The 13579-nt window shown below is 50.0% G+C and overlaps 5 protein-coding genes across 5 annotated transcripts; 3 read left to right on the forward strand and 2 right to left on the reverse strand.

Moving 5' to 3' along the window:
• Positions 1–163: 163 nt before the first annotated feature.
• Positions 164–3735, reverse strand: STEHIDRAFT_121213 (uncharacterized protein). The gene is made up of 9 exons (XM_007303777.1): positions 3312–3735; positions 3071–3180; positions 2905–2954; positions 2738–2830; positions 2103–2669; positions 1800–1943; positions 1410–1664; positions 1130–1312; positions 164–526 (listed from the first exon to the last, which is right to left on the reverse strand). The coding sequence occupies exons 1-9, from the start codon at positions 3362–3364 to the stop codon at positions 398–400; spliced, it is 1584 nt and encodes a 527-aa protein (XP_007303839.1). The 5' UTR covers positions 3365–3735; the 3' UTR covers positions 164–397.
• A 1126-nt stretch (positions 3736–4861) lies between these two features.
• Positions 4862–6239, forward strand: STEHIDRAFT_121214 (uncharacterized protein). Its single transcript, XM_007303778.1, has 5 exons — positions 4862–5347; positions 5420–5571; positions 5634–5788; positions 5870–5930; positions 6007–6239. Exons 1-5 carry the CDS (start codon positions 4935–4937, stop codon positions 6192–6194), a joined length of 969 nt encoding a protein of 322 aa, XP_007303840.1. The 5' UTR covers positions 4862–4934; the 3' UTR covers positions 6195–6239.
• A 542-nt stretch (positions 6240–6781) lies between these two features.
• On the forward strand, positions 6782–8942 carry STEHIDRAFT_168326 (high affinity methionine permease; the record flags this gene model as incomplete). The annotated part of the gene is made up of 9 exons (XM_007303779.1): positions 6782–6881; positions 6948–7053; positions 7125–7378; positions 7460–7760; positions 7839–8021; positions 8080–8192; positions 8262–8426; positions 8489–8688; positions 8763–8942. 9 exons carry the CDS (start codon positions 6782–6784, stop codon positions 8940–8942), a joined length of 1602 nt encoding a protein of 533 aa, XP_007303841.1.
• Positions 8943–9561: 619 nt separating this feature from the next.
• STEHIDRAFT_56829 (APC amino acid permease) lies at positions 9562–11938 on the forward strand (the record flags this gene model as incomplete). The annotated part of the gene is made up of 13 exons (XM_007303200.1): positions 9562–9764; positions 9829–9883; positions 9949–10096; positions 10169–10292; positions 10355–10456; positions 10520–10611; positions 10663–10725; positions 10794–10901; positions 10960–11042; positions 11102–11166; positions 11224–11245; positions 11306–11596; positions 11660–11938. 13 exons carry the CDS (start codon positions 9562–9564, stop codon positions 11936–11938), a joined length of 1635 nt encoding a protein of 544 aa, XP_007303262.1.
• Positions 11939–12112: 174 nt separating this feature from the next.
• Positions 12113–13473, reverse strand: STEHIDRAFT_156583 (Clavaminate synthase-like protein; the record flags this gene model as incomplete). Its single annotated transcript, XM_007303780.1, has 6 exons — positions 12113–12169; positions 12216–12515; positions 12573–12644; positions 12712–13075; positions 13146–13271; positions 13331–13473. 6 exons carry the CDS (start codon positions 13471–13473, stop codon positions 12113–12115), a joined length of 1062 nt encoding a protein of 353 aa, XP_007303842.1.
• Positions 13474–13579: the final 106 nt, after the last annotated feature.

Below are 13579 nucleotides of genomic sequence, written 5' to 3' on the forward strand. Positions count from 1 at the left end.
GTAAGCCTCTTTCCGCTTTCGCCACTTCCGCTCTCACGCTCAGCACATCATCGCAAGAAACAACATCCTAATCCGGCACCTCGCTCAATCCAGAACGTTCGTTCATGCCTGCGGCCTCCTGCACAAGCCCGCGAAACAGTGACGAATATTCGAGACCATGATTGCAATTGACACGTGCGACTGACGAGACGGAAATGACAAGAAAACAAAACAAACACAGAGTTGTTACACGACTTTTTGGTTAGCAAGCGCCGCCCCAACGACCGGACACATTTCTTCTGACAGCCTTGAATAAGCATCCTCGATGCAGTAGTATATACTGCTTACGGCCAGAGCACGTCAGCCTTCTCGTATATTTCGCCAGTAAGCGCTCCCCTCCCCCTTCAAAACGCCACCCCTAGTCGTCCCATGTGCCGCTGCCTCCTGGCCCCATAATACCGGACATCAGGTCGTCCTCCTGCATGCCCATATTCGAGGTGTTCATCATTGTGCTCAAACCACCGGGCTCGTCTCGACTTCGCATAGCCTGAATAAATACAACAAACAGGGGGAAAAATGTTGGATTAGTAACAAGTAATGGAAATGCAAGGTCAAGATCAGGCAACGGTCTCTTGGGTCAGGTGCATCATGGAAGCCAAGTACACAACACGAGCTCAAATTCAAAAACGGAATACAGGGTCGCACGAACAAGCGGATTGCCTAAAATAGCGCAGTGATAATAATACCAGTCAAGGAAAGGTGGCGCTCGGCGAATGATATGATCAGCGGAAACAGCACGGTTGCGACAATAGATGCATTCTGAAACGAAGGGCCTGACTTCGTAATTCTCCGACCTGTTCGATAGTAAAGCTCGGCGGAGGTCAAAGGGATCCGATTGGAGCTCAGAGTAGTCAAGGATCACGTTCCAAGTATCCAGGACTTTGGAAATACGTGTACGAAGAACCATATCAGGATATTGGCCACATACGCCGTGAAGAGCCACGACACTTAGGGCATGCAGACCGTGTACGACCGTGTATGACCGTGTACAGTCGTGAGACGTACCAGCTACCCGACACCGACCGAGGGCGACCGAGCAGACATCGAAGCCAACAGCCGAGAAAAAGAGGACAGAAGAAAGCCAACGTACCTTCGCCAACCAATCTCGGCTCCTGCCCAATGCGCCCTCTACTTCTCTGAGGAGCGCCTCCTGCCTCTGTGCCTCGGCCAGAGCCCTGTCTACGTCCGATTTTGAGACTTGTAGAGGGATATCGTCGGCGAAAGTGACCGTATCATCTGCTGAGATGGAAGCGTTGATTTCCTTGTGTTCGATCTAATAATTTCATCAACCAAGTCAATAGAAAACGTAAGCAAGTGGACAAGACAGGCACGTCAAAGTAACGAACGAAAGGAAAGGAGGATCAACACACCATGTCAAGCACAATGCCCCTCACGATCTCAACGTCCACATCCTCCGATTTCCACTTCACCTCTTTACTCGCCCCAGAACCCTCTCCCTCTCCACCATCTCCACCGGTTACAGGTGTAGCATTAGAAGGTATCCCGACCCCGACGGCGGCTCCGATCTCGCGCAAACCCAGCGTTAGGTAGGTCTCTGTGAGTTTCTTGATGGCCCATCGAGGAGCACGGGATAGAGCCTGTTTGACGAGGCCTGCATTTTCGTCCTAAGAATTATTGTGGCGTTAGTTATCGATTGTACAGGGGCGAAGAGATCAGGTGTAGAGATCGTATGCGAATGAAGCGCATCGGTGCAAGTAGTACCTAATAGGGGAGAATACGAAGTCGATAAAGACGCTCACCCTGTCAAAAACGCCGCCTTCCTTGTTGACAATCTGCATTAGCGGCCGAGAAGGGCCCGGGTATACTTTTGCGAAAGCCCCATAGACCGAATTGCGGATACTATTAGTGATAGTCGGAAACGTGTACCGAGGCGGAGGCTTGCTCTATAGCGCGTAAAATATCGAAGAATGCAAACCGTTACAGTTCAAGCAAACCCGGATCGCGTCGGCGCCACACATGCCACAAGCCATAAAACCGGACGTCAATAATAGTCTCGACAAGCGCAGTAGCAGCGGATCGTGATTAAAATGGGGAAAACTGACCTGGCCGTAGAGGATGAGTTGGACTAGTACCAACTTCTTCATCGCATCCAACTGCAACATACTCGCCTCACCACCCCTCTCGCCCCTCTCTCCGTTCCCTCCACCTCTACCCTCACCACCATCTCCACCTCCTCCCGCACCACCACTTCCACGGCCCATAGGAGCCATGACATTCATACTCGAAGCTCCAAACCTCGATGCAGCCCCTCCTCTTCCACTACCACTCGCTCCTTCACTTGCCCCTCCAGCATTATTACCTTGGCTGCCATTGTTCCCACCGCCATTCCTCCCGGAAGAGCTCGAAGGCAGTCCTACCGGCGCACTAGCGCAGATCTCGAAGAACTCCTCGGCTAGTTTGAATTTCTTGAGCGCGGCGAGGGCGATACCTCCGAGGTAGTGGTAGATCAGATGGTCTTGGTAGGTCAGATCTGGGGAGAGCGGGACTTGTGAAGAGGCGGATTCGGAGCCGGGGGAGTAGGGTGATGGCGTGGTGGAGTTTGAGATTTCGGTGATGGGGGTGGAGAGGACGGGGAGGGCGGCAGTGTAGGATTTGGTTTGGACGCAGGCCTTTTTGGAGGATAAAAGGGATCGGCGTCAGTGAGATCCGCTATGTAGAAGTAAGAGTGATTACTCACTGTCAAAAAGATAGGATGAATGGTCGTGAGGTAGCTCAATGAAGGAGCATAGCGGCTCAACAAGTTATGGAGCGGTGGGATAGCTAGTTTGATCTATAGAATGTCGCGCAAGCACATATAAACGGATCAGCAGAGTAGAGAAATCGACACGGTAGTGTAAATCATACGTTTCCAAGAGCTTCTGCTCGATACACAATACCCCTTGCCAACGGAGTTACTGGGAAAAAATAGGAAACAAGTCAGGATCAGTTATTTCAGAGGACACATAGACACCAAAAAAGAAACAGGATAATAGACCGTGAACAAGATTGAGACGTGAAAAGGATAGCCTACCTCTGTCTGCGACCAACCTCGCCTGAGTCTGGTCAAATCGACGACAAAACTCAGCGATAAACGACATTGGCACCGGTGGCGCGTTCCCAGAGTACCACAACCGGGCAGGTCTGCATCAGTATGCCACAGGACATCATAGCAGAAACAATTGAACGGCGAAGACCACATAATCCACAGGAGGAAGGACTGTCAGCGCAAGAAACGACGACACTTGTAAATAGATGGTGGGGAAAGCACGCACAGAATATACATCACTCCGACCGTCCATCCACTCGCCGGTGTGCTTTCAGCCATGTTTCCCAATATTATCAACGGGTCCTGGCCATCACGTGTCAACCCACACAGCTCATTATCTCTCCCATGGGCTAGATTCGCCAGACTCTTCCCCAGCGTCTGGAGGTTGCCATTGTTCACGATATGGCCGAGAAAGGTGTGGAGAGACGAGCTGGAGTTTCCCGGGCCCGTGCTAGTTCCTGCTGACACTGCGGAGGTGGCTGATGCCGCAGATGAACTGGGCGGAGCACTGGCTTGACTTGAAGGAGCCGTGGGTGTTGTTGGTGCTTCAGCGGAAGGTGGGATGGAGGTGTCTTGGACTGCTGTGGTTGCAGAGGCTTCGGGATTGGGAACTGAGGGTTGTGAAGATGAGGGTGCAGGATCCGATGAGGCAGGTGGAGGCGTTGGGAGACCTTGTTCTGACATTTTTGGTTCAACTGCAGATGTCATAGTTGATACACGAGATCAGAAACAGGATAGTTATTTGTGAAAGGCTGAGCTCACCTCAATGTGACCCCTTTAAGACCAGTATTTGAGCGGTGTCTGTGCTAGAAAGCGGAGGAAAACTGCACAAAGATATTGTGGCCCTAAGGGACGGAAGAAGGAGCAAGTCAATGAAAGATAATGATCACGAGACAGGCGCCCATCGCAAAACGAATATCCAGATCCCGCTAGAATATCTTTCTCAAATCACAACAAGACGATCCCAACGGGCCACTGAATATCCATGCCAAGGCAGAAGAATATAGAACTTGACAAGTTTGCAAAGGCAACGCGATAGACGCTCCGGCGACGCGTACTCGTCTAGATTCGTGAGAAAGGATATGCACTCACTGGATTTGGGTGGGATTATATCGCAATGTTCCAATAGACACAACAATAATAGTCTCTCTGGGTACACGTCTACCAATGTGTGCTTGTACACAACGATGCAGTTGATGGTCGCGGTCAAGGTCAAGGACGGAGATGAAGAACGGGTGGCGGGGGGCGCCTCGCGTCGCGCTTGTGGCGTGGCGCGCATTTACGCGTACGCGATATCTGTTGTAGCCCTCGCGGAAAATACATGTTGATTCTTGACCACGACCTACCACGACCGACTACTCTTGCCAAAGGCGCACGATCCATCCAATTTTCTTCTCACCACTGAATCCTTCTATTTTCTTCCCCACTTCTCAAACGCGTCGCGTTTAATTTACTCAACACCCGAGATCGCCATGGCGCAGCGCTTTGGATTGGAGGTGTACATAAATTGCTATGCCACTCAACTGCGTTGCTTGACGAAGGCCATGCATCGCTGCCCTTCTTCCACGATGGTTGAGGCCGAGGATAACTCTACGTGCAAATCTTCCACCCGGGAATCGTTATCATCTCTCAATCAGCCCCTTTCAGCCCCGATTGCCTCTCAGCGCATCCGGCAATCCTCTTTCATCTGGCCTTCGTTTTTTGATAGCTTTTAGCTGTCATCAACAATCAATTCCCACTGTACATCCGCGCAGTCAGCCTGAACTGGGCGCTCAACTCTCTTCGTCTTTGCGAACCACTGTAGTCTACCGACAGACAATCCTCGTAGGCTTGCCGCATCCGACTCGCAATGTTCGGTTCGACAACGCACGAATCCCGCAAACTTGTTGACCTTCTATTTCGCGCCAATGGCCTCTACGCATCCCTCGAACCCTCTATTCCTATCACACCTGGAGACTATGGCACGGTTGATCGCGAGACCGGTCTCTTCTTCAAGGAGGGTAACATATTCGACCCTTCGTTCCTTCCGTATCTCGTACAGACTGTTCGTGTCTCCAAGCATGCTAGCGGCCTGAAATCAAACAGTGAAGTTGCTGGTGGGGTGTTGAGCAGCACTCTAAGTCCGGGTGGGAGAGACAAGGGGAAGGACATAGAGGTTGTGCCGTTGCAGGTGGACATGCCGCAGACTTACTCCACGGAGAGGAAGGTGGTAATGCAGACTGAGCACGTGAGGTTGTTTGACGCGGGGCTGGATGTGTCTGCGTGAGCGATAGTTACTTCACCTGGTCTACGTGCTTTGCGCCGTAAAGCTGACAAGTCCGTGTTGGTTAACAGTGATTTCTTGCCACTCGCCTCTATCGAGTTCGCCATTTCTGCGAAGTTCTCTCGTGAACGGTCACTGGCAATAATTCTCGCACACTCACAGATTAAAGGTCTGCTCAATAAAGCGCAATTACGAGCTGTTCTTCAGCTACCGATCTTGAAAGGTACGTCTTTCACTCCCCACCCTCCTTCTACATCGTTTTGACAGTATTGCATCAACCTGTAGGGAAGGCTCTTGTCGGCGAAGTCTACGAATGCCCAGGATTCGTGCTCATCGCTCACAGCGGAAATGAAGCAGAAGCAAAGATAGCGTTCGGTGCAAAGATGCCAGTCGCTGCTGCTACGGGCCTACCAGTCGTGGCCGGCGGTGGGCCGGAGTATGTGAGTTTGCAAAGTTCCTGATGATCATTGTCTAGCCCGCATCATGACACCCTGACCGCATGGTGCTCGTACGTGGTTCAGGAATGGAAAGTCACATCATCAACGAAACTCTCGCGCGAGGGTGTCAACGGAAATTTCTATCGTGCGTTCGCATTCGGGCCTTGCGTTTCGTCATTGTTCCCCACTTATGGTGTGACGTTCTTGGTGCCCTATTCTAGCCCTGATGCGCCTCTACTCCTGTGCGCCACACGTCGCGGCGGTCCGTTTGCGGGGGAAAATACTACGTTCTGCAGAAGAGGTAGAGGTGCCATTGCCCTTGTTTTTCCCGCCATGGGAGGATCTAGACGATAATGGAGAGGAGATCGATGTCGGAGACTCTGATGACGACCTGGACTTCAGAATATGAGTCCTGTAGGATTGAAAAAAAAATTGATTAAGAACTATTCAAACCCACTATAATCAACTATTTGTGGACCTACATCTATGTATCGGGTTGACTAGTTGTCGAGGTACTTGTCTTTTACCAAGAAGAAAGCACCGGCGACGCCACAAAATTGCCACAAAACGCATGTACCGAAGATATGGCGCCATCTACGGGATACTCCGGTCGATCCCCCTGATAATTTCAATTTGACTCTTTGAATCTCTAAACGTGTCGCCTCGAAGACCAACATCTATTTCTCAGCCAATTTCAATCACAACCCCGCTGGCATGCTAATGTACGACTACCTGTTCATTCTTGCTGTTCTTCTGCCCGGTCTCATTCTGTAAACTACTATACTTCAAGAGAGCACACTGCTCTGCGCAACTTCGAGACATATGGTCCGGATGGCGTCATTTCCCCGCATTAGAACAATTTTTCGCGTCGACCGTGAAACATAGCTCGTTTTTGCTGGAGCATGCGGTTCGAACAAAATCCTCAAAAAGCGACTTGGGAGAGGACATCCTCCATCTTCGTAACCGCCAGCGCTCCAGGAATTTCTTCGATTCAACATGGGTAGAGCTTTGGCCAAGGATCCTAGTGATGCATCACAGGATGATCTTTCGTATCATGCCGATGGACATGCTACATCGGAAATATTGGAAGGCTCTGGTGCGTTTGGTTTAGCTTTTCTATATGCTCCTTTTATCAATAACGACTCGTTTGTCATTCCTCCAGCAGGGGAAGCGAACGGAGAAGCATTCGACCATGTTCCATCATCTAAAAGGACCATTGGTCTTTGGTCTGCAATATTCCTCATCTTTAATCGCATTATCGGTACAGGGTGCGTCCTATGTCTATGATCTGTATGCGGGGATGAAATCTAATCAAAATATCTCGACGTGTCGTTACTAGCATTTTCGCTACCCCATCTTCCATTCTCGAGACCAGTGGATCTGTCGGTCTCTCGCTATTTATGTGGCTCATCGGCGCACTTATTGCCACGTCGGGTCTCCTTGTCTACGTCGAATGGGGTACTGGACTTCCTCGAAGTGGAGGCGAGCTCACATACCTCAGCTACACCTATCCTATGACCATTGTCGCCTGTTATGCCGCGTACGCTGCGCTCATGCCATGGCCAGCGGGAAACTCTGTCGTTTTCGGAGAATGTAAGCAAAATTCTCTCTCGCCATTTCCTGTCTCGCGGATACGATACTGAGACCCTCCCTCATAACTTTCGTCTTCCTCAGATATTCTTCTGGCCGCAGGCAAGGATGTCACACAATGGAACCAGCGCGCCATCGGAATTGGCTGTGTAACGTTCGCCTTCATCATGCACTCGTGTTTCTTGAAGTGGGGAATACGGCTGCAGAACGCCCTCGGAGTCTTCAAGCTCGTCATCCTTGCATTAATTGTATTCTCTGGCTTCGCGGCACTGGCAGGGCGAGTGAAGGTAGACCCTAAGCCGGACAATTTCGCTCGTGCGAACGTGTGGGATGGGACAAGAAGCGACGCGAATGCGTTTGTTAGCGGGCTGTATAACGTTATTTGGTGCGCACTGACCTCCTGACAGACTTCTGAGGTAGCTAAAATACTGATCTGTTTACTGGGTGGCCACATCTTGCGTAGGTCTTTCATCGGATACTCGAACGTGAACTATTCGCTTTCGGAGGTCAAGAACCCAGTTCGGACCCTCAAGATCGCCGGACCAATTGCTATGGCATCTATCACCGTCGTCTACATGCTCGTCAACGTCGCATACTTTGCCGCCGTCTCGAAGACAGATATTCTGAACTCAGGTAGAACTGTTGCGTATGTTGTTCAATAGTTTCCGCTCGCCTCCTGCTATATTGATAGCACCGTTCTGCAGCGCCCTGTATTTCCGCAATATGTTCGGGGCAAAAGCAGAGAAGGCCCTCAGTGTCTTCGTGGCACTGAGCGCTCTTGGAAATGTTTTGTCTGTTTTGTTTTCTCTGGGCAGAAGTACGTCTCTTTTGAGTTATTCATTCAGTTCACTCGTGGAAGGCTCACATATGTCGGCACCCCACCTAGTCAATCAAGAACTCGGCCGAAGAGGGATCATTCCATTCCCGCGGTTCTTCGCTTCCAGTAAACCGTTCAACTCCCCGTCAGCAGGATTGGCCCTCCAGTGGCTGATGTGTATCATTGTCATTGTCGCACCGCCACCAGGCGACGCCTTTAACTTCGTATTGAACCGTACGTCGCCCCTAGGAAGGACTCCTTCTCCGGACTCAATCTAAATGTCCCTTCGTCCATAGTGGTATCATACCCCTTCGCCATTGTAAACGCGTTTATTTCGTTCAGTCTGCTGTACCTCTACACCCCATGGTCAAGAAAGAAGTACGACTGGTCACCACCTTTCCGTGCGACGTGGCCAGTCGTACTGTTTTTCTTCCTCTCCAACGTCTTCCTTGCGATCGCGCCTTTGGTACCTCCAGCGCCAGGATTGTCACCTTATGTGAGCCCTATTCTACCGACTTCAAACGTTGACTCCTTTTCATGGATCGTGCGCTGATATGAAGGCTTCGATAGGAGAGTCTCCCTTACTGGTTGCATGTTGTCGTTGCCATCGGAGTCTTCGCAGTCGGAGGGGCTATATGGATATTCTACGCAGTTGTACTGCCGCGGAGCCGAGGCTATAGACTCGAGAGTGTGGAAGAAGTGGGTGAGGATGGTGTCCAGAGGGATGTGTTTAGGAGAAAGTATGAGTAAGAATTGACATAGTCGTGAGTTACTTTCACGTAACCCAGTTCAATGATGGAGACGTTTTGTTGACAGTTTGTATCGTTTTTGTAGGTATCACTGTAGTTTTATACCTGCATATGGAAAGTCACTGAAGAGTAGACTAAACCAAGCTCTATTCATTGCTCTGGAGTCTCGAAATAGCTTCGTTGCTCAGTGTAGCATGCTCCATCCTGGAGGCCTGAACAGCGAACAGACTAATAATATGTTCGGTGGATCTCAAAGAGTTCGCATCCTTTCTGGATCCGTGAAAGCAGCTGTTAGCCCAACTTTAAACTTATTATTGCCTTTTTGGCGCGTTTGGGGAACCCTGCGAAGATTCATTATCGATATGACAGCCAGTTTGTCTCAACTTTCACACTCTTCTCTAGCAATTGCTCGCGAGTCTCCTAACGGGGAAGTGCGATATGAATGGTACAATCATGCCTCTATCGTTCTTTGAAACCCCAAGTGTCAAGGTCAGGTGTCATTTTCATCTCACCGATATAACACTCCTGTCATCACCATATTTAAACGAAGGCGATACGACAGACATCATGAACTTATACCTGCACCTCCCTTATCATCGAAAATCTCCTCCTAGATCATCATGTCGAGGCTTTCCGCCGAAGGCGAACTCCCGCCACGCGCTAGTCACCATACTCACCTCCCCAGGACTACCACTAATCTTCAGGACGACGACGAAGTAGCGCTTGCCAGCCTCGGATACAGGCAAGAATTTCGTCGAGCTTACTCAACATGGGAATTGTTTGGTGTCGGATTCAGTCTCATCGGGATATTCCCTTCGATTGCGTACGTCGTGTCCTTGTGCATTCAGCACTTTTTCTTCTCCTTGTTGAGCCGTTCGATTTTCTAGGTCCGTTCTCGTGTATGCTATTCCAAATGGAGGGCCAGCAGCTATGATCTGGGGTGTAAGACCCGCTTCATTTCGCAGAAGCATAAACGCTCATGCAACGATGCCGATGTACGATCCCAGTGGACGGTCTGCACCGTCTTTCTAGTAACTATTGCTCTAGCGCTAGCGGAACTAGGCTCGGCCGCCCCAACTGCCGGTGGATTGTACTATTGGACGCATATGTATTCATCTCCCAGGTACAAGAATGTGCTCTCTTGGATTGTTGGCTGTGAGTAGTATTTTGTTCTCCCTTTTTTATGTCTAGTAGCTTGGCTAACGTAGCCTTTCTTACGGCTCGCAGATGCCAATGCGATTGGGTACATTGCTGGGATGACAGGTGTAGATTACGGGTGTGCTGTGCAAGTCATGGCCGCCGTCAGCATTGGATCCGACTTGACCTTCGTCCCGACTTCGGGCCAGACTTTGTGGGTACCTAAGCATCTCTATGACGCTTCTTTCACTAAGATTCCTTCATAATCTCGCTCAGTGGTGTTTTCGCCCTGATCCTGTTCCTCCATGGCATCGTATGTGGTATGCCCTCGACTTATGTGGCTCGACTTCAGAATTTCTACATTTTTTTCAACGTTTTGTAAGACCCTGCATTTCATCTATTGAGCGCTGCTGACCCTCAGTTATATTTTGTTCCGTCCAGACTTTGCCTGGCAATCATCGTCGGTGTGCCTGTAGCAACTCCGAAGGAATTCAGGAACACAGCAAAATTCGCATTTGGTGGTTTCACCAACTGTACGTGACCACTGGACCCTGAAAAGTGTCTACTAATATCTTACTAGACAGTCAACGGCTGGACGGATGGCTACGCATTTGTTCTGAGCTTTATCGCCCCTCTGTGGACCATCAGTCAGCAATTCATCACTGCCTTTGCTCTGTACCCCATCATCAGCTTATCCTCGATTTGTTTTTTGTAGACGGCTTTGACGCGAGTGTGCATATTAGCGAAGAGGCCTCTAATGCAAGCTTTGCTGTACCTTGGGCTCTCATGATGGCGGTCATACTTTCTAGTATCTTAGGATGGGGTATGCATGGGTTTCTCCAGCGTCCATCGGGGCCCAGTTCACTTCGGGGAACCTCTAGGCATCAACGTAGTTTTGGCATTCAACATGGGAACGGACATGGAGTCAATTCTGACAAGCCCCATAGGGCAGCCCATGGCCGCAGTACGCTTCAGTCCACATCTACTATCAAGAAATATGTTGACATCTAACCATCTTGTTAGATCCTGTTCAATAGCTTTGGTCGAAAAGGTACCTTGGCTGTCTGGGCTGTAGTAGTCGTCACACAGTTAGTAGTCCCAGTCTGCTCATAAGGTACACCTCTCTAACCTTCACATCCTTATAGATTCATGGTGGGTATGGGAGGTGTACGTACGCTCTTTATAGTCTCCACGTTCCATCGATTAACAAATATGCACTTTGCTCAGGGTATTTGCGCCTCGCGTCAAATCTTCGCCTTTTCGCGGGATGGCGCCCTCCCTTTCTCTTCCCTTTTGCGACAGATTAATCCCCACACACAGACGCCAATAAACGCAGTCTGGTTCGCCGTATGCATCGCTCTCCTCCTCGGGTTACTCTCCTTCGCAGGCCCTGTGGCTATTGGGGCTATATTCTCGCTCGGCATTGCGGGACTGTACCTTGCCTATCTCATCCCCATTGCAGCGAGATGGCTCGGAAGCGAAGAGTTCAAGCCTGGTCCATTTTCACTCGGCATTTTTGTACGTATCATATCCTGTTTGATGGCGGGATCTAACTGTACCATCGTTTCTTCTTTCTCGTAGAGTCTCCCCATTTCGATCATCGCAGTAGTCTGGATGACCTTCATGCTTGTCATCTTCTGCTTTCCCACTACGCCCACACCAACTGTCGCAGACATGAATTATACCTGCCTTATGTTGGGTGGATTGATATTTTGTTCGCTATCATACTATTACTGTCCGAAGTATGGAGGAAAACACTGGTTCACGGGCCCTGTGGTTACTATCGAGGGTGCTACGAGTGATATAGAAGGTGAAAAGGATAATGAGATGCATGCGGTAGATCTTGTTGAGAAGGGTTGACTTTGTTCTTCTTGCGGTTCGACATTGATATTGATGAGTGTTGTCACGTTCTCTAATATATACTTTAGGGGGTTTGAGACACTGAACTGCTGCTCGAATATTACATAGATGCCCTCGTACAAATACATGAGCAGCCAATACTTCAGTTATGACTGGCAACTTCCTTCCGTAAATTCAGACCAATCCTCCTGTATGCTCAGTCCCTTGACTCTCTTTCCACGTCTCCGGTCCCTAAAATACGTGAGTCAAGGTCTTTGTCATGCTATGCCTCTCTTACCTTGCGGTTTTTGATCCTCCGGTTCATAACGCGTCTCTTGAACCAATCTCCCGCTGAGGTCCCAGTATCATATCTACCCTCTGGGGCCGATGCCTTCGCGTCTTTGACCATCTGACTAACAGTCAAGGGTTCCAGGATCACGGAGTTCTCTGGACGTGTGAAAAACACGAGGGACCATCGGTCAAAAGAAGCTTGCCTCTTAGGAGGAGGCAAGACACGGTGGACGTTCGAGCGTAGAATGCCAGCGCTGAAGATTGCGAGGGCGTCCCCTATGTTACAGATTGCATGACCAGGGATGAGCTACGAGAAGCGGTATCAGCCTGACCTTGTGTAAGAAGCCATGTCCACAACTCTCACCTTCACGTATTTCCAGGTATTTGTTCCGGGTGGTAGTACTTGTAACCCTCCGAGCCTGTTGTGCAGGAAGGACTGAAATACCAATCCTATGTTTAAACGAGTTCGCGCCGCAAGGCAACATGACGAAGAGTGAACTCACCAACGAACCAAAATCGGTATGGGCACCGATCGAAGCCTTCTCAGAAAGTATCTCCTGAGTTGGTGGACTCTTGATACACCTCGCCTCGCTCCCGCTTGGCCGGTCGATAAGGTGTTTATTCCCCAAGGTACCCTCCGGTAGGCCGAGTCTATCATTAAGTACTCCAAGTAACGTGAGATTGATCTCGGCTGACTTTCGGATGAAAGGAACAATAGTTGATTCCATACGGGCGTTGACGGGGCCCGGGTAAGTACGTCGAGCTGGGATGGGATAAGAGAGGGCATCGTCTTGTGCTATGTTCAGGAATTCGGCATGGTCGCGAGCCCCTGTCTCGTCTATCGCAGATGCACCTAGTGCTTTGTACCTGCTCACGAAAATGTGAGTGCCATGAGTACCGTCATCAACAAGCGGAGAATATCGACTGGCAACATTACCCTGCTGATACCCCCGTCTCGGCTCCTTTATCATACTTGATCTTCTCTTCTAGAGGTAAGTCCATCATCTCAACGCCCATATCAAACATTTTGTTCACTTCTTCATCGACTCCGTGGTTCTTCAGGCTGTAAGACGAGAACAGGTTAGCGCAGTGTTGACCATACAGTGCAGGAGAGTAACGCACTACCAGAAGCCAATCTGCGTGGCAGCATTCCATAATGTGTCAATCTCCTTCACATTACCAGTCTTTATGAGCTCGTAGTCAATTATCAAGAGCGGGACGGTAGCCACATCATCTGGAAATGGAGGGAATGTGGTTCCGGGCATGTCAGGGCCTTGAACCGTTCAACTCGTTTGCTAGGTGGTTTCTAGCAGGCGAAGGAGAGCGGCGGCTCCCCGCCTGGACCGTGCTTATATATGTCGTCTCATCCGG

The sequence above is a fragment of the Stereum hirsutum genome (genome assembly GCF_000264905.1).
Source record: "Stereum hirsutum FP-91666 SS1 unplaced genomic scaffold STEHIscaffold_6, whole genome shotgun sequence".
In the NCBI taxonomy this organism is placed as follows: Eukaryota; Fungi; Basidiomycota; class Agaricomycetes; order Russulales; family Stereaceae; genus Stereum; species Stereum hirsutum.